Source organism: Danio rerio, chromosome 6 (genome assembly GCF_049306965.1).
Source record: "Danio rerio strain Tuebingen ecotype United States chromosome 6, GRCz12tu, whole genome shotgun sequence".
Taxonomy (NCBI): Eukaryota; Metazoa; Chordata; class Actinopteri; order Cypriniformes; family Danionidae; genus Danio; species Danio rerio.
The window spans coordinates 42,909,258-42,934,000 of NC_133181.1; the positions used below are offsets into that span (position 1 = coordinate 42,909,258).

A 24,743-nucleotide genomic window follows, 5' to 3' on the forward strand; every position below is an offset into this window, starting at 1 on the left:
GTTTTTAGTTTTTTAAAAGCAATTTTAAGGTCAAAATTATTAGCCCCTTTAAGCTATATATATTTTTCGATAGTCTACAGAACAAACCATCGTTATACAATAACTTGCCTAATTACCCTAATCTGCCTAATCTAATTAACCTATAGTAAAGCCTTTAAATGTCACTTTAAGTGTCTAGTAATATCTAGTAAAATGTTATGTGCTGTCATCATGACAAAGATAAAATAAATCAGTTTGATGAGTCATTAAATGAGTTCTTAAAACTATTGTGCTTAGAAATGTGTTGAAAAATTCTTTTCTCAGTTAAACAGAAGTTGGAGAAAAAAATAAACTAATAATTCGGGGGGTGGGGGTAATAATTCTGACTTTAAATGTATATAGGCCTATATTTATAGAATATTTTTTATGTATTTATATATTTAATTTTATTCATATATGTTATATATATTTTTAATAAAAAAAACGTATGTCATAGATTTGATCATTTTATTCGCATTTCTCACACACACACACAAAAATCTAATTCACTACTCAAAAATGTGCGACTTTGAAACTCAATTGCGCCCCTAAAATAACTTCAGAACACTGTGTTTCACCATAAACGACAGAATTCAATGTAATCCACACACACATTTTTACCCTTATGAATTGTACACCCGCTTCAAACTATTTCTGGCGCTTTCCTGCATGTATAGGCGCAAAACCGCATCAATCGAATAACAGCTTCAGCAACAGTCCCAGTTCGAGCTCTGTGATTGGCTGGACAACATATGATGCCGCCACAGTCTGTACCTCTTCCCAAGTCCTGGAGAGCGCGCGCCTAACAGCATTAAAGTAGGCTAAAGACAGGGCGAATGTGCAGCTCAGTTTGAGACTGGATTAAGAGTATCCTACTTAATGCTTCTCTAACCTTATATGCATCAGTTGATCTGGAGTTTCTCAATACGAACTGCTAACCTGAGTCCGGTAGCTATTCTCTCTGTGGAAGCTGTAATCGACGCACCTTTAAAACGGAGTTAACCATGCCAGCCGAAAACAGCGACCAGGAGAGCATGCTGAGCTATCAGGTAGTTCAATCCATCAGTGTTTATGCGTTTAGTGCATCCCTGATGCGCATTTTGTTCTTGTCATTAACTTGGAATAGAAAGAAACATTCTGCAATGTCCTGTTGTATATATCACCCGTCCCATATTATGCCATTAACCATAAACCATATCATATTGCCTTTTAATTGTATTTAAATGGGATACAAACACATCCGGGCGCCCCATTAGAGCTGGGATCAATAGTACTGTGTGTTCCCTCTCGCTTCCATGCCACAGAATATCTGCTGCACTTTCGCTCTCTAATTGCATCCCGTTAGAAGCTGTAGGTTTCCATTTCAAATGTCTGTGACTCTCTCACTGATGATTACATGCGTTGTTAGCTTATTTTGTTCCCCGCTTGTGCATGCGTGTGTTATTGCGGTGTTCAGTGCACGTGCAGCAGCAGCGGTATTCCTATTGCCAGGGACAACAGCTCGCATCATGCGTTTATTATCCGCGTCATTGACTGTGTGCCTGCCGGTATAGCGGTGTCTTAGGAAAAGCTGATGGGCGTTCTTGCAGAGGGATCCGCACTGTCGTATTGTAACAGGCTGAATATGAGAACCTGGGATAGAAATAGCCCATAATGTATAATTTACTCTCCATTACGCAAGCCGGTGCGCGCAGCATTATGCATTGTTGGAGAAAACGAAAGCTTTGAGCATGTGATGGTGTGGCACTCTGTGGGAACATTGTGCAAAATATGGCTTCCTCTCAGGCGCGCGCACTGTCAGTGTACCCCGTTACCCTCAAATGACCTTGACGCCATCCTCTCCCTCTCTCGATGAGGTTCGTCTTTAGGCTGCAACTAAACGCGCGCTGTTGGTGCAGTTATGTAGCGCAGAAAGTGAATGTCAGAGAGAGATGCCTGTATGGTTATCATTTGACATGTTAGTAGTAACCCGACTCCTGCCTCCTCTGAGTACTGCTTCCTGTCATCTTCTGTTCATCCAACACACGTTTACTTTCGTTCCAGAGGCTATTAGTTTTTATCATAGATTATTTTTCATTTTTTTTCTAGTGCATTTCATATTTATTGCCTTTTTGGAATTCATGAAGCATGTTAGGTTGTGAATTGTTTTGTTTATTATTGTATTGTTTTATGTTATGTGATATATGATGTTACTGCCCTATTGTGGGATTAAAAGTTACATAAAAAATAATGTTCACTTACCATCATGTTGTTCTAAACCAGTGTGCCTTTTTTCAACTCTGGAACAAAAAAGGAGATATTTGAAAGAATGTATTATTTACCCTCTTACACTTGTACAAACATTTACAACAGTAGATATAATTCCTTCCATGTATTTTTATTGTATTAAATGCATAAAATGTTAAAAGAAACAATGCGCTCAATTGAGATATGAGGTCATACATGCAATGGAAACAGTTGTATAATGTAGAGTAGATTAGTAGTAGAGCCTACAAGAATTAACAAGTAAAGTATTTGATGCACACACAAAAACAAAATGTGACTGCATCAATAGTGTCATTATTGGACTATGACCATCATCAGACTGGTGGAGTGCATTAGTGTTCCCTTTTTTCAGCAGCACTGGAGTCTGAAAGTATTTTTCCCATTTGTTTGTCCCAAAGGGATTTTTAATAAGTCTTTATTATTAGCCATAAACCAAACCCTGACAGTTTACTCCACAAATGATGCTTTTGAATTAATGCATCAACACTACACTCACCTGCCTCTTTTTTAGGTTCACCTTACTAGTACTGGGCTGGACCCCCTTGTTGCCTTTAGAGCTGCCTTAATCCTTCGTGGTATAGATTCAAAAAGATATTGGAAATATTCGTCAGGGATTTTGGTCCATATTGATATGATAACATCACACAATTGCTGCAGATTTGTCGGCTGCACATCCATAATTCACATCCATACCATCCGATTGTTGCAGCAGAAATATAGACTCATCAGACCAGGCAACATTTTTCCAATCGTCTATAGTCCAATTTTGTTGAGTCTGTGCAAATTGTAGCCTCAGTTTCCTGTTCTTAGCTGACAGGAGTGGCACCTGGCAGGCCCGGATTGGCTAATCGGGAGGACCGGGAGAATTCCCGGTGGGCTGGTCCGTTTTTTGGCCGCGAGGGCTGGTGTCCCTAGCTCCAGAATCTGTTGCTCTCAGCAGTCACACTTTTTAAATTTATTTACTTACTTGACCACAGCCTTTTTATTCATTATTTTATTGCAACTCTTCTCTTTTTATCTATTTTAATGATGATAAAACTTAGTTGTGTCTCCTCACTGTACACAGCTGTTGTCGTCCAGCGGTTAGCACGTTAGGATAAGACTCTGCGGATCCGGGTTCGATCCTCGTTAGAGTAATTTATTGTTTTCATTTTTATTGTTAAGACATATAATACTGTTAGGGTTGTTGAACATTTGAAGTTCTAAAGCAGCTGTTTTCTCAAAAAAAGACGTGATAGTGTAATTAGCAACTGAATTGGAAATGACCTTATTTTAATGTAGTCAGTCGTGAACTGAGGTGGGCCGGTCTGAGGCTTGAAACTCCAGAGCTGAAAAGGAGTCCCACTCCGGCCCTGGCACCTGGTGTGATCTTCTGCTGCTGTAGCCCATCCACCTCAAGGTTCGATCTGTTGTGCGTTTAAAGATGCTCTTCTGCGCACTTCGGATGTAACGGGTGGTTATTGTTATTGTAGTTACGGCTGCCTTTATATCAGCTTGAACCAGTCTGGCCATTCTCCTCTGACTACTGGCATCAACAAGGCATTTGCGCCCACAGAACTGCTGCTCACTGGATATTTTCTATTCATGCATGTGCATGAAAATCTCGGCAGATTAGCAGTTTCTGAAATATTCAAACCAGCCTGTCTGGCACCATCAACAATGCCACGTTCAAAGTCACTTAAATCACCTTTATTCCCTATACTCTGATGCTCGATTTGAACTTCAGCAGATCGTCTTGACCATGTACATGCCTAAATGCATTGAGATGCTGCCATGTGATTGTCTGATTAGAATTATACATTAACAAGCAGTTGGACAGGTGTACCTAATACAGTTGCTAGTAAGCGTATATAAACTATAAAAGAGCTCACAAAAGGTCTATCTTTGAAAATTTTACAGGTAAAAAGCTTTTTTTTTCAATTTGGAGACAATGAATAGAGCTTTTACAAATGTTGTTGTAGTCAAACAACATCGAAATCATGTTGTTAAATTTCCTCTCACAAATCACAAATTTATTTTCACAAACATTAGGCATCTGCCTCAGAATTAAAGAACATGTGACAGTGTTGGTTACAGCATGTGTGCAAGTGCTTTTTTAGGAACAAGTAATTTATCAGGCAAAAAAAAGCTACAGTTTCCCTGGTTGCAGCAACATCCATTTAAATAAATGGTATTTTCATAAGCCTTCAAAAAAGTTCCTTTTACAACATGGATCCAACGCAAAATTTTTCCTTTAATCTATTTATTAAAAAAAATCACAAATTTGGATGGAAACATATATAGCTTGATAACTTGATCTTTAAAAAAAGCTACTTGCTAATAAACTGCGCTATATTCTAATGGCTTTCCATGCAGCAAGCAGAGAGAACAGTTACTATTGATTGATTGTTTTACCTTCAAGTAGATTATTAATAACTACAGCTATATCCTCAGCCAGCTAGTGAACCAGATCAATCCATTTCATAAACCAAACATTCAATGGACTAATTGATTCATTGATCAGATCTGATTCACTAGAACACAAGTAAATGAATCTTCTCTCATAAATATGCCAAAGCAACTTACTGCGATGACTTTAAGTGAATGACTTCAATTTCATAAGCTTGGAATTTCCATTTAAACATTTCAAGAGTTCACACTTAGCTGATGATTTACAAAGCTTATTTGGCATGCTGTCCCGGGAGAGAGCCCCGAGCTCAAGGGCTCCTCGAGCCCGGGGCTTCCTCCCGTTGGTAGAGCAAGAAGGGAGCCTGAGCTCGGTGGATCTCAGAACTCCCCTGCCGCTGTAGCTAAGGGAACGTAAGGAATTAGACCAGCTTGATTGTTAAGTATGTTGAATGTCTTTGGATGGTGGGAGGAAACCGGAGAGCCCGGGGAAAACCCACGCGGACACGGGAAGGACATACAAACTCCCCACAGAAACACTCACCGGTCCTATCGAACTAGGACCGGCAGTATTCTTGCTGTGTGGTTCACAGTGCTAACCACTGGACCGCCGTGCCGCCCAATTACAGGTAAAGGAGGAGAATAGGGGAGGAGGGGGGTTTCTTCCAAACGAAGATAAAGTGAACTGAAAACTTAGACTATTTATGGTGCCTTAGGGCTCATATGATTGGAAGACTAGTGATTAGCAAATGCGAGACTGGACGTGATAAATCATAAGTACGTGATCCTCTCGAAATTAGTTTATGAATAAACTTCACTTAATTTCATAACATTTCTTGATTGATGTGTTAACATAGACTGGAAAAATAGGATGTAAGATTATAATGAGAATAGAGTTTGCCCAAATGTACTTTTGAACACATATGAGAAAACTTTCTCATCTGCTGGATAAACACTGTTGAGAGAGAGGACATGCATAAAGCCTGCCATTGTCAGAGAAACCGATCAATACTTTTTCCATTTGTTGAAAAGCTTGTGTTTATTCAGACACTCTCAGTAGAGAGAGTGAATGTGAGCGAACCATTCAGAACTGTCTGCCTCCTTTTCCACATCTCTGTTTTGGCTCGATATGTCCATTACATTACTTTTCATTTTAACCCTGATTTCATTCCAGTTGTTTTGCTAGTTATATCATATTCCTTTATATGCTGTATGATCCTGAGAGATTTAATGTCATGCTTTTGCAACATCCTTCTGATCCTTTATCATCTGAACATTAATCATCTGAACATTTATCATCAAGCATTTTAAAACTGAATTTTTAGTTAAGGACGAGCGGTGATAAGCTAAAAAGGCCCTCTTTATTTATTATTCTACTTTAGCCAGTGCCCTATAGCAAAGATATTATTTTATTCAAAGCCTTTATTTATTAGTTAGTAAAGTATCAACAATGTTGTGGCTAAGAGACTCATTAGCATCTTTCTCAGTTTGTTATCTATCTCCCTGATGCTGCACTCTCTTCACATCATCTTTCAACGTCTCTCTTTGGTCATTCTTGTCAATCTGAAACAGGTTTGAGAGAGCATGAATAGCATGAATAGTTCTCTGCCAGTTCATTTATTTAAAAGTGTTATAACTAATAAAAGGCAGCCTTTGTATATCACCTTCTTTATATAGTGACACTATTGCTTTAGATTCTTAATGCATACTTTTAAGGGAACAGTCCACTTAAAAAAATAGACTTATTTTACAACCCAGGAGTAAAATTTACTTACTATTTACTCACCCTTAAAATGTTCCAAACCTTTTTCCAAATTTGGAAACATGTATTCATTGGCTTCCAAAGTATATGCAAGTATTTGTTTTACTTACTATAAGGTAAGTGGTAGCAGGTTTTCAGCTTTCAACTCAAACGGACGAGGAACAAATAAAGGGTGAGTAAAATATATCAGCATTTAAATTTTTGGGTGAACTATCTCTTTAAACAGTGCAGTTTTAACATTACCGTTTTACGGTATTACCATTACTATTCAGCCAATCTCTGGGTCTGACAGGAGCACTTTTAGCTTAGCATAGATCATTAAATAGAATTAGACCATTAGCATCTCGCTAAAAATTAACATATATTAACTATTTATTTGCCCTCAGAAGGTTCCAAATCTTTTTCCAAATTTGGTAACCTGTAACCATTGGCTTCCCAAATATTTCATTTACTTACTATAAAAGGTCAATGGTTACATGTTTTCAGCTTTCAACTCACAAGTAAACAAGTAAAGATTGAGTAAATGATGTCAGAATTGTATTTTTTGGTGAACTATCTCTTTAAACAGTGGAGTTTTACCATTACCGTTACTATTATCATTACTATTCAGCCAATCTCTGGGTCTGGCAGGAGCACTTTTAGCTTAGCTTGGCACAGATCATGAAATAAAATGAGACCATTAGCATCTCGCTCAAAAATTAACATATATTTACTATTTACTTGCCCTCAAATGGTCCCAAACTATTTTCTAAAGTTGGAAACCTGTATTCATTGGCTTCCAAAGTATGCAAGTAATTGTTTTACTTAGGCTACTATAAAAGGTCAGTTGTTACAGGTTTTCAGCTTTCAACTCAAACAGACTTGGAACAAGTAAAGATTAAGTAAATGATGCCAGAATTTAAATTTTTGGGTGTACTATCTCTTTAAACAGTGGAGTTTTACAATTACAATTATTATTACCATTACTATTCAGCCAATCTCTGGCAGGAGCACTTTTAGCTTAGCTTAGCATAGATCATAAAATCGAATTAGACCATTAGCATCTTACTCCATGACCAAAGAGTTTTCCATGGTATGGTAGAATATAGTTTTGGGCCATTTTATCCTGGAAAATAGCAACTTTTAATTTTCTGTCTGTCTTAGTAAACGAGGTACTACAAACGAATCAAACTTTAATTAGGAAAATTATTCAAACTAATCTTTAGGGGATTTTCAAAATAAGTGTTTTTTAATAAAACAAAATGCTATTTATTGTGAAATTATTGCTTAATCTTTTTCTTCACACACACAGTTGTGTAGCGAAAACTGTATTCTGCAAACTCCCAAAAATGCAGGTAGAGACAATCGCATTTACAAAGACCACATGGTAAGTTTTCACCAGTGAAAAGACCACACTGTAAATTATTGGCAGTAAAAAGACCACATGGTAAATTTTCAGCAGTGAAAAGACCACACTGTAAATTTTTGGCAGTGACGACAGCATTCAAATATGGCAGTGAATCACCTAAATGATTGTTCAGTGTGTGTGTAGAGAACATGACTCACAACTGAATGGCATGATTATGATTGTTGTAGATGAAGTATATAAATCCCAATCCTTCATTTTCCTTCGGCTTGGTGTCTATTTTTAGAAGTCGCCACAGCGGAATGAACCGCTATCTATTCCAGAATATGTTTTTACGCAGCGAATACCCTTTCAGCAGCCACCCAGTACTGGAAAACATGCATGCACTCTCACATTCACACACATACACTACAGCCAATTTAGTTTATTAAATTATTGGACTGTGGGGGAAACTGGAGCACCTGGAGAAAACTCACACGAACATTGGGAGGACATCCAAAATCCACACAGAAACGCCTTCTGACCCAACCGGGACTCAAACCAGTGATCTTCTTGCTGTGAGGTGACAGTGCTAACCACTGAGCCTCCATGCCACCCGTACAGAATATCAAGCAGTGCCTAAAAGTGCAATTACTGCATGTAATTAGTCCAACAAAAGTCTTCGTTTTCAGTTTTAATTCAAAATACAAAAATATTGAGCTGCTTAAGCTGAGAGGCTCTCCGTTTTTTATCATTTTGAATCAATTTGTAAATTATGAATCATTAATGAACTGGTGATTCATTAACTGTAGACTCACACAGATTTAATCAGAGAGTTGTTGACTTGAGAACAAATGCTGTTAAATGAAATTCATGAATGAGCTGTTTAGTCTGATTTGTTTCACACTGTGTAAAATTTGTCTTATTGAAAAATGTCTAGATTAAGATGTAAATAAACATTAAGTACTTATTTAAAGTACATATTATATATCATGTTGTTTGTGTTTATTAGGTACATATAAAGTAGTGAGGTAAAAATACTTATAATCATTATCATTTTCAGGCATCTAGTGTGTTTAGAGGTGAACTATCAGAGCATGTCTTTGAGCTGTGGGGGAAACCGGAGCACCCAGGAAACCCACACCAAATAGGGGGAACATGCAAACTGCCAAAATCCCAACTGACCTAGCCGAGGCTCGAACTAGTGACCTTGTTGCTGTGAGGTGACAGCCTATTTCATGGATTGACAGGCCTATTTCATAACATTTAAAAACTACACAGTAATTCAATCTCCATGGCATGTTTACATTGTATTTTAAAAATTACTATGGTATATTTTTGACATGCCAAAACATATCATTAAGTTGTGGCATGTCCAAAACTAGTAATACAAAGTCATGCATTCATTCACTCATTTTCCTTCAACTTAGCCCCTTATTTATCAGGGGTTGCCACAGTAGAATGAACCGCCAACTATTCCGGCATATGTTTTATGCAGCGAATGCCCTTCCTGCCACAACCCAGTACTGTAAAACACTTATACACTCTCACATTCACACACATACACTACGGACAATTTTGTATGTGTGAGGAAACCAGAGCTCCCAGAGGAAATCCCTGCAAACATGGGGAGAACATGCAAACTCCACAGTGAAATGCCAACTGGCCCAGCCAGGATTCGAACCAGCGACCTTCTTACTGTGAGGTAACAGTGCTAATCACTGAGCCACCGTGCCATTGTCATGCCACCAATTATTCTAATTTTTTTTTAAAGATTTGTTTTGGGTGTTTTTTCCTTACGATAGGACAGTTTGTAGACAGGAAGTGATGTTGTAGAAAGAAAGGGATCAGGGAAAATGTTCACAAGCTGGGACTTAAACTCAGGATGCCTGAAACGCAATGGCACTATATGTCTGTGCACTCTCAATGGATCAAAAATTAAAAGAGAGTTAAGGCGAATGTCAGAAAAAAGTAAGTAGCTCTCTACTTACAAGTAAATGTTGTTATTTTAAACATTCTAATCATCAAATAATCTTGGGGGGAAAATCTGGAAATAATATTTTTTCTTGTTTCCTTACAATTGTTTTCACAATTCAGACTTTTCACAAGCTGTGTGACATAAACTCTAAAAAACACGTTATTTATTAACCCTTGAGTTAAAAATATTTGGTGCTTTGTTGGGTTATTTTAACCTTTATTGAGTAATTTATTAATAACTCAACCAGTTGGGGTAAATATTTGATGCTTTGTTGAGTTATTTTTTTTTTTACCGTTATTGGGTTATTTATTCAATAACTCAACCAGTTGGGTTAAAATTTTTGAATTTCAACAGTCAACTGATTTAACTAACACAGAACAGCTGTATTATTATGCGTGCTTAATGTTGTTTTTGCATTATAAAGTTTATTTAAGCTCTAACATAATAATGTTGTTATCTTTTTAAGTCAAATTACCATAACCCATTACTGGGAAACACCTATACACTCTCACATTCACACATACACTCATACTATAGAGCATGTCTTTAAACTGTGGGGGAAACTGGAGCACCCGGAGGAAACCCACGCAAACATGGGGAGAACATGCAAACTCCACGGAGAAATGCCAACTGGCCTAGCCAAAACTTGAACCAATGACCTTCTTGCTGTGAGTCCAGTGTCAACCACTGAGCCACGGTGCCACCTTTACAAAAGTTATTATTACTGCAAATACAGTAAACAATGGAAAAAAAATGTCTGTCTTGGTTATTTGCTTTCTTAACAAAGACTTGTGCATTTTAACTGAAAATGATGACACACACAAGGGTAATGAAAATGCAAACACACATAAACAGACCTGTACCTCAAAAAGGCTATGATGCTACAAAAAAGATTCAAGATTTTTGTTATAGGACGAATGAAATGGCAATGAATAGTGAATGAGTCATTCTGCTCAGAGTAACGGGTAACTCTCTCTCTCTCTCTCTCTCTCTCTCTCTAACCTTTATTGCAAGTCTGAATGCCGTTCATACACTGAGAGTTACTCATACTGCAGTGGCCTGACCATTCATTCATTCATTCATTCATTCATTTTCCTTCCGCTTAGACTTTATTTCAGAGGTCATCACTGCAAAATTAACCATTCCAGTATATGTTTTACGCAGCATATGCCCTTCCAGCTGCAACCCAGTATTGGAAAAGTAGCCTGACCATCTGTCGCAAAAAAGTATGCTTTCATTCATTCAATCCTTGTCATTTCAGCTTAGTCCCTTTAACAATCAGGGGTCACCACAGCGGAATGAACCGCCAACTTATCCAGCATATGTTTTATGCAGCAGACGCCCTTCCAGCTGCAACCCATCACTGGGAAACACCCATACACTCTCATTCACACACATACACTACGGATGATTTAGCCTACCTAATTCCCCTTTAGCGCTTGTCTCTGGACTGTGGGGGAAACCGGAGCACCTGGAGGAAACCTACATTAACACAGAGAGAACATAAAAACTTCAAACAGAAATTCCAGCTGACTCAGTCGGGGCTCGAACCAGCGACCTTCTTGCTGTGAGGCAATCTTGCTACCCACTGCGCCAAAAGTATGCTTTATGGTTGAATAAAAATATGAAGAATAATCTATGAGATACACTCTGCCCACTACTTTAAACAATGACATAAAAGCATTTGCTTCATTTTTGTTTGTGTCAGTGTGTATATGTGTGTGTGTGTCACTGTGTCTGTTGAGGCAGACAGAGCATCTGGAAGTGGCAGAGGTAGTGGTCTGTGTCAAGATTACTAACATAACTGTCAAAGCAATGTGCTGGAGAGCTGGAGAGAAAGAGAAGGAAGGGGAAGAAAATAGTCCATGTGACCTTTGAAGGCAAAAGAGTGTATTGACGTACCAGCAGTCCAACTGACATTAATGCACTGTAACACACACTGAAAGTGTCGTTCATTTAAACTATGGGGGCTATTTATTAATTACTCTTTTTCTGACGACAGAGGGAAACATTAATAACACTGTGCAAAGTGTGATAGTATGCAGGATTTGCCTTTTGGTAGACTCAAGAGAGAGGTCAAGGTCAGAATGATTATATTATTACATGTCATGGTTGACTAGAGTCAACTTTTCAAGAGTTAAGGGTTGTTATTATCATATCTTATGTTCTCTTGTGTAAGAAATAAAGAAGTTAATTGCCATTTTAAAATCACAAATCAGATTTATTTTTAATTACAATTGTAAATCTACCTCAAAGCATTTTCAGCATATAGATCCTGCTTGTTATTCAACCCAAGCCACCCATGCACATTGGCCTTATAAAGCTTAACTCCTCTTGGGGATCTATTTTTAAAATTATATCTGTCTATTTTTGGGGGGTATATTTATCTCCCCTTGCCCACTGATTGCCAATTTTTGGATTTTTCCCAAGTCACATAATCTTACAAAGATACAAGCTGATTGCATAGCTTTTAGTATGCTCCTGGTCAAACGACTGAATTTGCTTGAGTGAAAGGATGAGAAATCTCCAACCCCAACTCAGTGGATCCGTGACGTCTTTTTCTTTATAAGGTTGGAAAAAATTAAACCGCCTAAAAGTTAATCTAACCAGTTTTAAAAAATTTGAGAGCCATTTAAGAAATATATACAAGAACATGTTCTATATTGGCGAATAGACCAAGTCCTTGCTCCAGCAAATTGATTCTTTTTTTTTCACAAGTTTTCCAAGTGTATTGTGTGATTGTACAATTGTAGCTGTTTTTAAGCATTATTATTTACTATGTTTTTTATTTTATTTTGTTGTATGCACTTAAGTTGATACTTTCTATACTTTTTAAAATGTAATTGTTTTGTCTTTATTTACTGTAATATGCAATATATATATATATATATATATATATATATATATATATATATATATATATATATATATATATATATATATATATATATATATATATATATATATGTCACTGGTTTGAGCCTCTGCGTTTTTGTGTGGAGTTTCCATGTTCTTCCCGTTTTCGCGTGGGTTTCCCTCACAGTCCAAAGACATGCGGTACAAGTGAATTGGGTAGGCTAAATTGTCCGTAGTGTATGAGTGTGTGTGTGTGTGTGTGTGTGTGTGTGTTTGTGTGTTTGTGTGTGTGTGGATGGATATTTCCCAGAGATGGGTTGCGGCTGGAAGGGCATCCACTGCGTAAAAAAAATGTGCTGGATAAGTTGCCGGTTTATTCTTCTGTGGCAACCCCAGATTAATAAAAGGACTAAGCCAACAAGAAGATATATATATATATATATATATATATATATATATATATATATATATATATATATATATATAAACACTTGTAAATTTACATATCACCAATCTGACTATGAAAGCTTGCAGTCATGACTTTTTTCACATTATTGCTAAATTTAAACAACACTAGAAATTACAATGCTTTTATATCTCAGGAAGTCAAAATTGCAGTTAAATACATGCCAATTCTGACTATTTTTTGTTCTAATTCGCAAATATATATCGCATAATTTTGTCTTTAAAATGGGTAAAAGCATGCTCAGACTATCAGAGAGTGAAATGCAATACCTTTTAAGACTCCTTCCATACATTTTAAGAGCTTACAACCACTTTAGGTGTCAACTGGAAACACTGGTGATATTTTAACTTATAGTATATTTATAAATATTAATGTAAGAAATTAATCCAAAGCTAAAACCTTGATCGTATACTGAATAATAATCTATTAAATCTAGCTAAATCAGCAGGTTGCCGCTCATAGATCTGCAGAAATAATGGTGTTACTGCAATAAACAAAGCAGCATGATGTCAAATCTAGCAGGATTTTATTGATTTCATAAACTACACAGCATCCTGATTTTCACAGATTTAGGTGCGTAGCACTTAGGTGCAAGCTTTAATACAACAATACAACTATACATTGCATTTTCAAAAGTTATATCAAATTTAATACCTTGCAAAATAGCATTTTAGACTTTTTAATACTTTTTAAAAGCCTTAAATATCTCTACATTGATTTATCGACTTTTAATACTTTTTAAGACCCAGCGGACACCCTTATGTTTGTAAAAAAAACAAAAAGTCTTAATTGTTGATGATTAGAATGTTTAAAATAACAGCATTTATTTGTAGTATAAAGCTGATGTGACATTGTACACTTCTTTAAATTTCTTTAATACTAGGATGAATTAAATGCATCCTTGCGTAAATAAAGCATCAAGAAAGCATCAACAATTAACCCTGCAATATGCAGTAGCCTGAAGCAGTAATTTATACTACATTACACAAATTATGTGAAATACATTTCTAACTTTTGATCGGGGATTGCATAAGTGTTGCCTGATGTTGAGAAGGGGCCATTTTTTGCCAGTGGAAAATCTGTCTTTGTGAGTGGCACACAAACGTACTTTACAAACACAGACAGGTAACTAGGTGACACAGGATCAGTCTAGTCAGCTCAAGTGTTCTGTTATGATTTTAATTAGGGTTTGTGCTCATGTCAGGCCAATAAAGAGAGAAAGACAAGGAGAGATTGAGAGAGGAGCTGGAAACCAGTGGCACAGAGCAGATGATGAATTATTAATTAATCTGTTCACATGATTAGCTCTATCTTTATTTTCTCCTTTCCCCTGGGTGAGTGTTTAAATGACAATAACTGCTCAAATGATCCATGACAAGGGCACTAAGGCAGTCTGAACGATACGAGACTTTCTTTCTGTTTTGTCATAACTGTCAGTATGATTACAAAAATCAATAAAAAAAAAAACAAATAAAACACTGTCAAGTTGACTAATTGCCAATACGTGAAATGGAAAGTGCGTCTGTGTATATTTTTATGCAACTGTAAAAAATAATATGTTTTGTGGATGCCAAAAACTTTGTGTTCTGTCCACGGACATATAGTGCCATTGCGTTTAGGCGGCCTGAGTTCAAGTCCCAGCTCAAGAACCTTTCCCCGATCCCAGCCCCCCTTTTCTTTCTGTAATATCACTTCCTGTCTACAATAAAGAAAAAAAAACATTCAAAACAATTTTTTTTTAAATTAAGAAGTTAAAAATAAGAAGACAAATTAGCATAGTGGCTTATTGGTTAGCACTGTCGCCTCACAGCATGAAGGTCGCTGATTTAAGTCCAGAGCATTTAGCCGCTCTGCTCCGCGACTTTGGAACTCATTACCACCTGCCATCAGAAACATTGACTCCCTCACACGATTCAAATCTAAACTCAAAACCCACTTATTTAAGATGAATTTTAATACTTAATTTTATTTGCACTATTGTTGTTTATATTTTATTATTTCTCTTGTTGTTTTATTGCTCTTGTTGATTGTACAGTGTCCTTGAGTTGCTAGTAAGGCGCCTTTAAATAAAATGTATTATTATTATTATTATTAAGACTTTTAAGGGAAAAGATCTTGATGAAATGAAGATTCATTTCATTTAAAACCTTTAAAACAGAACAGCATCCATTTAGAAATGTGGTATAGTCATAGGTGTGCTGCATTGTGGTCTGCAATCTATTAGGAGTGCATGGGAAAATATTAATACAAATCTCAGTTGGTGGTCTTGCAATTGAGGAAACTAAGCTTAAAACTTGGCATCCTTCGAAGCAATTGTTTCTTAAGCCTGTAATAACTGCAGTTCTGGTGGAACTTGATAAGATGCCTGTAGGGTAATTATACGTTAGTTGGGATGTTGAAAACAAGGCGGTTGCTATTATAGTGGAAAGCTACTGGTGCGTTTGTTTTAACACAGGATGTAATGCCTGACCTCAATGCTGATCCACAATATAACAGCTAATCGATACTCCCAGCGATCAAACGTACACGTGAGCCTCGAGCTAGAACAGAACAGACCACGAGTTGCATCATTTGCATCGCAGAGGTCAACAATAGTGATGCTCTCAGGAGCTGAAAATAGATCACTTTTAAGCCATAGGTTCATAAAGTTTTGCTTGAATCTTTCATTGCTGCTCTGTACAGTCAAGTCTGTAAATCTGCACCTTCTCATGTGCCGCATTTTTGATGTACAAAATGTTCAGTTGGGTTTATATGAATTATAGGCTTATCTTTCAGCAGAAAACACACTGATGAATCATCTCTGTCATGGAAAGATAGCAGCATCCCTGTGGGATATCTCACACACACATACACGCACAAATACGAATGTAAAGAAAGAAGTGAAGAACTGGAAGAGTAATAAATCTCTGTTTGGAGGTGGGGGCTACCGTTTATTTACAGGCTAACACAAAGTCAGCCAAGGAGATTTTATGCTTATATAACCCAACTTTTATTAAATTGTGTTGATTGCACAATTATGCTTGTGTCATGATATGTCACTTTATCTGATCATCCGATATTATAGAGCCAGATCAGTCTCAAAAATAATATATTTACAGTAAAAAAATCATACAAGAGCAATTCACGTTTAGAAAATCCAATTTGTAAATTTAAAACACAATTCATAAATACAAGACACAATTCGTAAATTCAAAAGTAAAAATCTAATATTTTCCCAAATTAATTGGATTTGTGTATTTATGAATTGTGTTTTGAATTTTAGAATCAAAATTGTGAATCATGTTTTGAGTTACGAAATAGATATATTTATGAATGGCATTTTGAAATGACCAACCCAGGCTCATTCTGAAAAAGTAGTCCTGTGGACGTTTCTGGAGACCGCGAAATACGTGGCCGGAGGTATGTATGGCTGTGTTTCATTTTTTTTTTAAGCAAACGCTGCGGGCGGTGTCACGCTGTACCATTCGGTGCTTGCTGACCGGCCAACCGGCCGGCCGGTCACCTTCTTGTGGAGGGCTTTCCCACCGCAACCAGTTTGTCCGGTTAGCTCGTCGTGTACGTTGGTAGACTAGAGGCGCAGAGAGGGGCTGACCATGACGACGACCGGGTTCGAATCCGGGGAAGAGCGGTTCCAGTAATCAGGTAAGAAAACAAAAACAAAAACAAAAAAATACCGAACAAGTTCATGACAGGGTGAGAATGTGGTCAAAATCCGAAAACATGGTAAAAATCAGATGAGGCCTTTTCTTTTTCTGGACGGCTATTGTAAATCATCGTTGGTTGGATTTAGGGAAGGAGGAGGGTGGGTCAGCCGATTGACCAGTCGCACGGTCAATCATTCTGTCATTCAGACAGACTGGCGGAAGGTCGTTCCGACAGCGGCCTCTGGCGGGTTCACGCGAGAACAGCGCGGGCACGAACGGTGCTCACGAGAGACGTTTGAGACGTGAAAAAGCGTGCACTGTAGCCTCTCACAGATTCACGAAAAAAAAAAAAAACTGCAAAAATACATACCTCCTGAATGTATTTCGCGGTCTCCAAAAATGTCCACGGGACTACGTTTTCAGAATGAGTCCGGGTTGGAAATTTGAATTTGTGTATTTATGACTTGTGTTTTGAATTCAGGAATTGGATTTGTGTGTTTATGAATTGTGTTTGAATTCACAAATTAGATTTGAATATTTATGACTTGCATTTTGAATTTACGAATTGGATTTGTGTATTTACGAATTGTGTTTTGAACTTACTAATTGTTTTTAGTAAATGTGAATCGTGCTGTCCATGTGTGAATTTTATTTTGTAAATGTATCATTGTTTGAGACTGATCTGGCTCCATAGATACACCTTGATAGCACCTTCAGTAAAGGATCCTAGATGGATAGCTCAGCACTGTTGTTATGAAAGGATGGACTTGGTAAGCAACAATACTCAGTTAGGCTGTGGTATTTAAATGTTCAAAGTGTAGCAAGAAAATATCCTTCACCACCAGAATGGATGGATCAATGAACAGATGCTGTTTGCCAAAATCTTACACTACCATTCAAATGTCACAGCAAAAATTGAAACTCATCAAACAAAACAACATTTCCACCAATCTTCTATTGTCCAGTTTTGGTTGGTCAGCTTAAAAGTTTGATATTCTGTGTGTTCAGAGATGCTCTTTTGCAAATCTCAGTCATAAAGTGACTATTTGATTTACTGTTGCCTTTAAATTAGCTTGAACCAGTCCGACCTCTGGCATCCAAAATGCATTTTTGCCCAAAATAACTGCTGTTCACTGGATATATTCTCCTTCTCTGACCAATCTCTGTAAATCCTATATGGATGTGCATAAAAAATCCTGAAAGCCTGCCTGGCACCAAAAAACATGTCAGTTTCAACGACATATAAATGACCTTCCTTTCCCTGTTCTGATGGTCAGTTTAGACTTATGCATATTATTATGTCTACATGCCTAAATGCACAGAGTTTCTGTTATTTGGCTTATTACAGTAGTGATTTGCATTCAACAAGCAAACACCTAATAAAGTGGCCATTAAGTGTACAGTACATTCTTGAAGTACCTCTTTTAACTTATTATAAACTAGTGTTTAAGCAAAAGAATGAACTATAAATAAAAACTTAATCTTTTGATTAAGATCCTAATTATCCCGATACACTATAAAAACCTATTTTTCAGAAAATAAATTAATTACAAAAGGCTTAAAGAACATTTAAATACCCAGGGTCAGAGGGAGAGAGAGTATAATGGACATGACTATTCAAAATAAATTAACATGATACAAAATGACATACCAAAAACTACAAGTTGACCCCTTGAAGCTTGATAAGAAAGCATCTGCTGCCACTGATTACCAACACAGTATATTTCATCTTATTCATGCCCGGTCCACTGTAATAACTCTTTTTTTCCTCTCACACACATTCATCATTTGTGCACTGCAGCAACTGGGCTCTCATTCCAAATGCAGTTGGATTAAAGTCTGACTTTGTTGTGTTCAGGTTTGTTTGCCTTGTGGGGACTAAATGCGTGCAAAGATAATGAAAACTGACACAAAAATAAGTCAAATACATAGTGAACGATAGCTAAAAGATATTAGGGCCACAAAAGAGTGAAAATGTTTAGTGAAAAATGAAATATAATATTTTAATTAATAAAATTAATTCAGTAAATTAAAATTAACACAAATGAAGAAATTATAATTTATAATTATAATTTAAATGAAAATAATTATTCACATAAATTGGGTGTTTATACAAATCTATCTACCTGCACCTCTCTCTCTCTCTCTCTCTCTCTCTCTCTCTCTCTCTCTCTCTCTCTCTCTATATATATATATATATATATATATATATATATATATATATATATATATATATATATATATATATATATATATATATAATTATTATATATAACCTAAATTAAATGGAAAGTCCTAACATTGATTTTTGTGTGAAAACCACAAAAAGAGCTTAAAAGCTGAACTCATTGAAAAAGAAAGTGAATGGTAGTCAATGTACTTTTTTCACACTCATTAAACTAAGCAAACATCTCTTACAGAGGCCTGGTGAGGAAGCAGTGGTGGACCATGGAGGCACTAGCTCAGTTCTGAATATCCATTATGAGAAAGAAGAGCTCGAGGGTTAGTGTACAAACACACGCACACAAAAACACAGTCATTCATGTGATACAGCCAACAGCAGTGAAGTCAAATCAAGTGCTTAATCGCAGTGAATCAGTGCTGTATCGTTTGACCACAGGTCACAGGACTCTTTTTGTGGGTGTGCGGATGCCCATGGACAGACCGTCTCACCGTCATCACCGGCCGCACAGTTCCAGACACCGCCGCAGATCTGACAGGATGAGGGCTGGAGGCTCAGCTCAGGACGACGACAACTCAGAAAGTACCCCAGGGGCACACGGTGAGGGCAACAAGTCAAGGAAAAAGCACTTGTTGGTTCAGGTTCAAAGGCGCATATATATTCGAAGATCAAATGAACACTCGCGGCAAGTCCGTCCGATTACAATGTAACGTTAAAGCAGCGCGGCTATTATGGCATATTCCTTATAAAAAATAAAAATAAAAAATAAAGTGAAAACAACTTAATACTAGAGTAGCTTACATTTTAGCCTTGACAGTGCCATTATTAATATTTTACCGATGAAAATTTACCAGTGGGCGTCTCTGAGGCGAGCAACAAAACACGAGCGGCTTGAATAAATGATTCCGTTAAATAAATCAGCCTAACGTTATTTATGTAACTGCTTATTCGGTAAGTTATGCTCCTGAATGAATCAGTATTTGAATGTTGATTGAATGATTCAACTGAAAAGCACATATCGCCATCTATTGCCGTACTAATGCAACGTTAAGGTGAAAAGAGAAAATTAGTTAATATTAAAAAAATTAACAATGTAAAATAACTTTTAAATGTTAACTTGCACATAGATATCAAAACAATATGTTAATAAGTTTTGTACACTTTCATAGACAGATGCATTTACCAGAGTCATTGTAAGGGTTTTAAAAACTTAAGGTTGGATGTTTTACAGTAATTATTAAATATACACAATAAAACATTTTTGTCTGAAGCATGGCTTATCTTAAAAATATATATATCATATGCATATATATCATTTTAAAGGTTGTGTGACAGTTGATAAATAGCCTAATTTAATCCTGGTTTAAATAATGCAGCTGTTGATTTAAAAAAAACAAAACAACAACAATAAAGAAGGCTATGACTTTCCATATACTGAAGGCTAAGCAGATTTTATTTTATTCATTTGGACAGGTCAATGATCAAAAACAACATTAGTTTTAAATGTATACATATTTATTATTGTTCAGTGTCACATAAAAATACAGCTCACACACATTCAGATTTAGATATAACTGATATAAATGAGTGGGTAGCGCTGTCGCCTCGGCTGGATCAGTTGCCATTTCTGTGTGGAAATGGTACAAATTTTACCAAAACTAGTAAATATTAGCATTTTAACAAGGAATGCATCACTTTTAGCTTAAATTGCACTGGGAGGAATAATTGCCAGTTTTAATGGGGATTTTTTGTGTCCTTCAGTTATTGTATCTAATGTAAAATAGATTTATGAAAAGAAATGAGGCTGAAATATTAACATTTAAATAAAAACCAAATGTTTTGCTAAAATATATGCTGTATAAACTGACAAATAGATCACACAAAAATACAAAAGACAGTCTACAAAAAAACTTAACAAATACAATCAATTGTTAGATATCGATTTTTATAAAGCATAAAGCTTCTAAAACTTAGGCATTAAGTTTCATTACATTAAGCTTTTAAGCAAAAGCTTAGTGTCTATGTTAAATAATTAAATTATCAGCACTCTTAAGTAGTCTGCATATTGCTTACATTATTTTCCTTCAAAACAATCTCTCACAGGAAAAATAAAATCTTAAAATAAATAAATAAGTTATTATAGTGTAATAATTAAGGCATCAAATATTGTTTGGCCTAGATGTTATTTATAGCCGCTAAAATAAATACACTTTAGAACCTAGTTACATCCTCTCAGCGTTTTGCCCTTGAGCCAACAAAACTGAAAGACATGAACTCAAATTTACAATAACATACACTGAAAAAATGCTCTGGTGAGATTACTGTTTACTGTGCTTCTTTTCTTTGCTTCCTCTGTCACAGTGAAAATGAGGTCTACAAATATCATCTTGTCTGTGTCTCTCATTCTTTCTATCTTTCTTTTTCAGATACTCCATCCCAGAGGGTTCGGTTTATTCTGGGCACTGAGGAGGACGAGGAGCATGTGGCACATGAACTCTTCACAGAGCTTGATGAAATCTGTGTTAAAGAGGGCAAAGATGCAGAGTGGAAAGAAACTGCAAGGTAAAAAAGTACTGTTTATATTTCTTAATGTCCACACATTTCAGTGACAAAATATTGGTTTATTCAAGAGTTTGAATGTTGACCCAAAACTGAAAATTTACTTGACATTAAAGAGGCTCCACAAGTTTCTTTCTTCTGTACAACAGAAAAGAAAACATTTTGAAGTGTTGGAAATCAATAGCCATTGACGTAAATTGAGAAAATACGCTTAATGATTTCCAACATTATTCAAAATATCTTCTTTTGTGTTTTGTTCCACAAAAGAAAGCAACTCAAACAAGATTGTAAGTTGGGAATGTGTAAGTTATGACAGAATATATACTTCCCGGCCACTTTATTAGGTACACCTTGCTAGAACCAGGTTGGACCCCACTTTTGCCTTCAGAGCTGCCCTAATCCTTCGTGGAATTGATTCAACAAGGTACTGGAAATATCCCTTAGAGATTTCGGTCCATATTGACATGATAGCATCACACTGTATGATAATTGTTAACAAATATGATCCTTGTGGGAAACTCTTCCTTAAAAAAGCAGCAACACTTATTTATGGTCACACGTTACAATAAGGTTTCATCAGTTAATGTTTGTTGATGTATTTACTAATAATGAACAATACTTGTAGATCATTTATTAACTATAGTTCAACATTTACTAATGCATTATCCAAATTCATGCTTGTTAATCTTAGTTAATGCACCGTGAGTTACAGTAACATGAATTAATAATAAACAAATTTATTAATAAACAAAACTTATTTTACTAAAGTTATGAGGAATAAATACTGTAGTAAATGTATTGTTCATTGTTTGTTCACGTTAGCAAATACAATACCTAACATGACCTAATACAGCCTTATTGTAGTGTTAGCGTATTTATATATTTTTTAATGCAAGTCCCTATTATATATATATAATACTGAGAGGGTAAAACAGGCTAATCTGAACAGAACACAGACACCGATGATCCACAGAGGATCATTAATATGTACAGTTGAAGTCAGAATTATTAACCTTTCCTTTGAAATTCTTTTTCTTTTTTAAATATTTCCCCAATGATGTAAAACAGAGCAAGGAAATGTTCACAGTATGTCTGATAATATTTTTTCTTCTGGAGAAAGTCTTATTTGTTTTATTTCAGCAAGAATAAAAACAGTTTAAACATTTTTAAACACTATTTTAAGGTCAACATTATTAGCCCCTTTAAGCTATATATTTTATCCATATTTTACAGAACAAACCATCATTTTACAGTAACTTGCCTTATTACCCTAACCTCCCTAGTTAACCTAATTACCCTAGTTAAGCCTTTAAATGCCACTTTAAGGTGTATAGAAGTGCCTTGAAAAAGATCTAGTTAAATATCATGTGCTGTAATCATGGTAAAGATAAAATAAATCAATTAGAAATGAGTTATTAAAACTATTATGTTAAGAAATGTGTTGAAGAAATCTTGTCTCTATTAAACAGAAATTGGGGGAAAAAATAAACAGGGTGGCTAATAATTCAGGGGGGTTGATAATTCTGACTTCAACTGTATGCCCCAGGCAGTGTTTAACTGCCCACAAGGTTTTCTAGTAAGATTACAACAATGACTATTTTTTCCTTATTTTTAGTTTATCCAAGCTTATATTAAACTTTCTATATTTGTGGTACTCTTATTTTAAAAACGAAACAGGTTTTATGGGAGAAAAAAAGAGAAAAAAAACGTTCTGTGAAGCAGTCAGCCATGCACTGTCATGGAGAATGCTATCTCCTCTGCCTGCAACATGTCAGAATGTAAAACGTGGGATATATGGATATTAAATTTATTAAATGCCATCCTTAAGAGGCGTAAGGTCTGTTTAAATTTAACCTTTAATAGTTTAAAATGTATAATGTGTAGGTTTTTAATGAGGCAACAGACACATGTAAACTGCTGAGTATATGTTTATTGTATGTTTATGCATTGTCATATCACTCAGCTCTTACTGTGAAAGCACAGCAATAAACCTAAAATACTGATGTCTTGATATTAATTCCTGCCAGTGCTTTTATACTCGTTGAAAGCACAATACATCTCTTTCTGTCCCTTTTGTCGAGTATAAATATAATTTAGCCAATATTTCAATTTGTATTACTATATTTTATTAGTAGACACTTCATTGTAAATAATGTAACATGTCAACTATTATTTGGAAAACATGTACTTATGTTTTCCCTGTTCCCATGTAGTATTGTTATTCTCTAATCTATGGCACCGTATTTATTACTTATTATTAAAAAAATTTATTTAAATAATTTATATTAGTTATTTATATATGTTGTAAAATGTTTAATTGTAGTAGTAATTCTTTATTTTAGTCTTATTTTTATAACTATTTTATTTATTTTTCCTTTTTTCACACTGCTTTACGCTATTGTTGTTGTTTTTCCATACATTCTCCTGTGGTGCCTGAGAGATCTCTGGACCCCAGTTTAAAAGCCTCACACACACTCTGCTGCCCTCTGAAAGCTGATGAAGTAAGAGATGGTCTATATAAACCTCTTGTTTCCATTACGTCCTCTCAGGTGGCTAAAGTTCGAAGAAGATGTGGAGGATGGAGGAGAGAGGTGGAGTAAGCCGTATGTAGCCACTCTCTCTCTCCACAGTCTGTTTGAACTGCGCAGCTGCATCATTAATGGGACCGTCCTGCTGGACATGAAGGCAGGCAGCATTGAGGAAATAGCAGGTCAGTGTGAAATCAATGGGAATGGCTCTCTGCGCATAAAACAGGAACACATTTGAAAAGAATGCCACCTTTAAAAGTTTAAATGGTTCTTGAAATGTCAGTGTGTTAAGTGCTCACTCGCCAATCGGCTTATCATGATCGATAATCAGATCACAGCAAAGCTTGTATTTAATCATGCAGTATACGAAATAAGTGAGAAATGGTACAGCATTTGTGGGTCCTGCAGCGTATTGGGCCTACCTGTACTTCACACACACCTACTCATGTTGGTGATAGACTCATACAAACACTCATACCAACCACCCATGGGCTCATAATTTGAGAATCAAGTGGCACAGCTGTCAACTGCACATCACTTAAAGAGAAGGAGGGAGATTAAATGCGCACTTAAGTGTGTCATATTTGCTATGTGAATAAAATAACATGCAGAGGCAACTGATGCTATTTATAGGTTGACTTTATAGTGTAGAAGTTGTGGCTTTTCGTTTTAAATTATGTATGTTTAAGTGGCTGGAAATGTGAAGTTACAGTACTCGAGCTTCCATTGGAATACATAGTTTGGAAGAAATACTGAAGTTTTGCAAAGAGGGCAGG

The 24,743-nt window shown here is 36.1% G+C and overlaps 2 protein-coding genes across 6 annotated transcripts in view; one reads left to right on the top strand and one right to left on the bottom strand.

Annotated features, from left to right (window-relative positions):
* The window catches only part of pfkfb4b (6-phosphofructo-2-kinase/fructose-2,6-biphosphatase 4b), a 516,544-nt gene that overhangs the window by 364,178 nt on the left and 127,623 nt on the right, over positions 1–24,743 (bottom strand). The window lies entirely within an intron of this gene.
* Positions 825–24,743, top strand: part of slc4a8 (solute carrier family 4 member 8) — a 51,228-nt gene continuing 27,309 nt past the window's right edge. For 4 of the 5 annotated variants that reach the window (XR_012408084.1, XM_073954379.1, XM_680574.9 and 1 more), the window contains exons 1-5: positions 825–1,067; positions 19,119–19,200; positions 19,319–19,480; positions 21,307–21,442; positions 23,989–24,149. Coding sequence is in view for 4 of the 5 variants with exons in the window: in XM_073954379.1 (XP_073810480.1) it covers positions 1,023–1,067; positions 19,119–19,200; positions 19,319–19,480; positions 21,307–21,442; positions 23,989–24,149 (586 nt within the window). In the remaining variant the exon portion in view is untranslated. Of the gene's footprint in view, positions 1,068–19,118; positions 19,201–19,318; positions 19,481–20,294; positions 20,521–21,251; positions 21,443–23,988; positions 24,150–24,743 lie in introns of those variants that run through there. The other variant, XM_073954380.1, reaches the window with a different exon arrangement.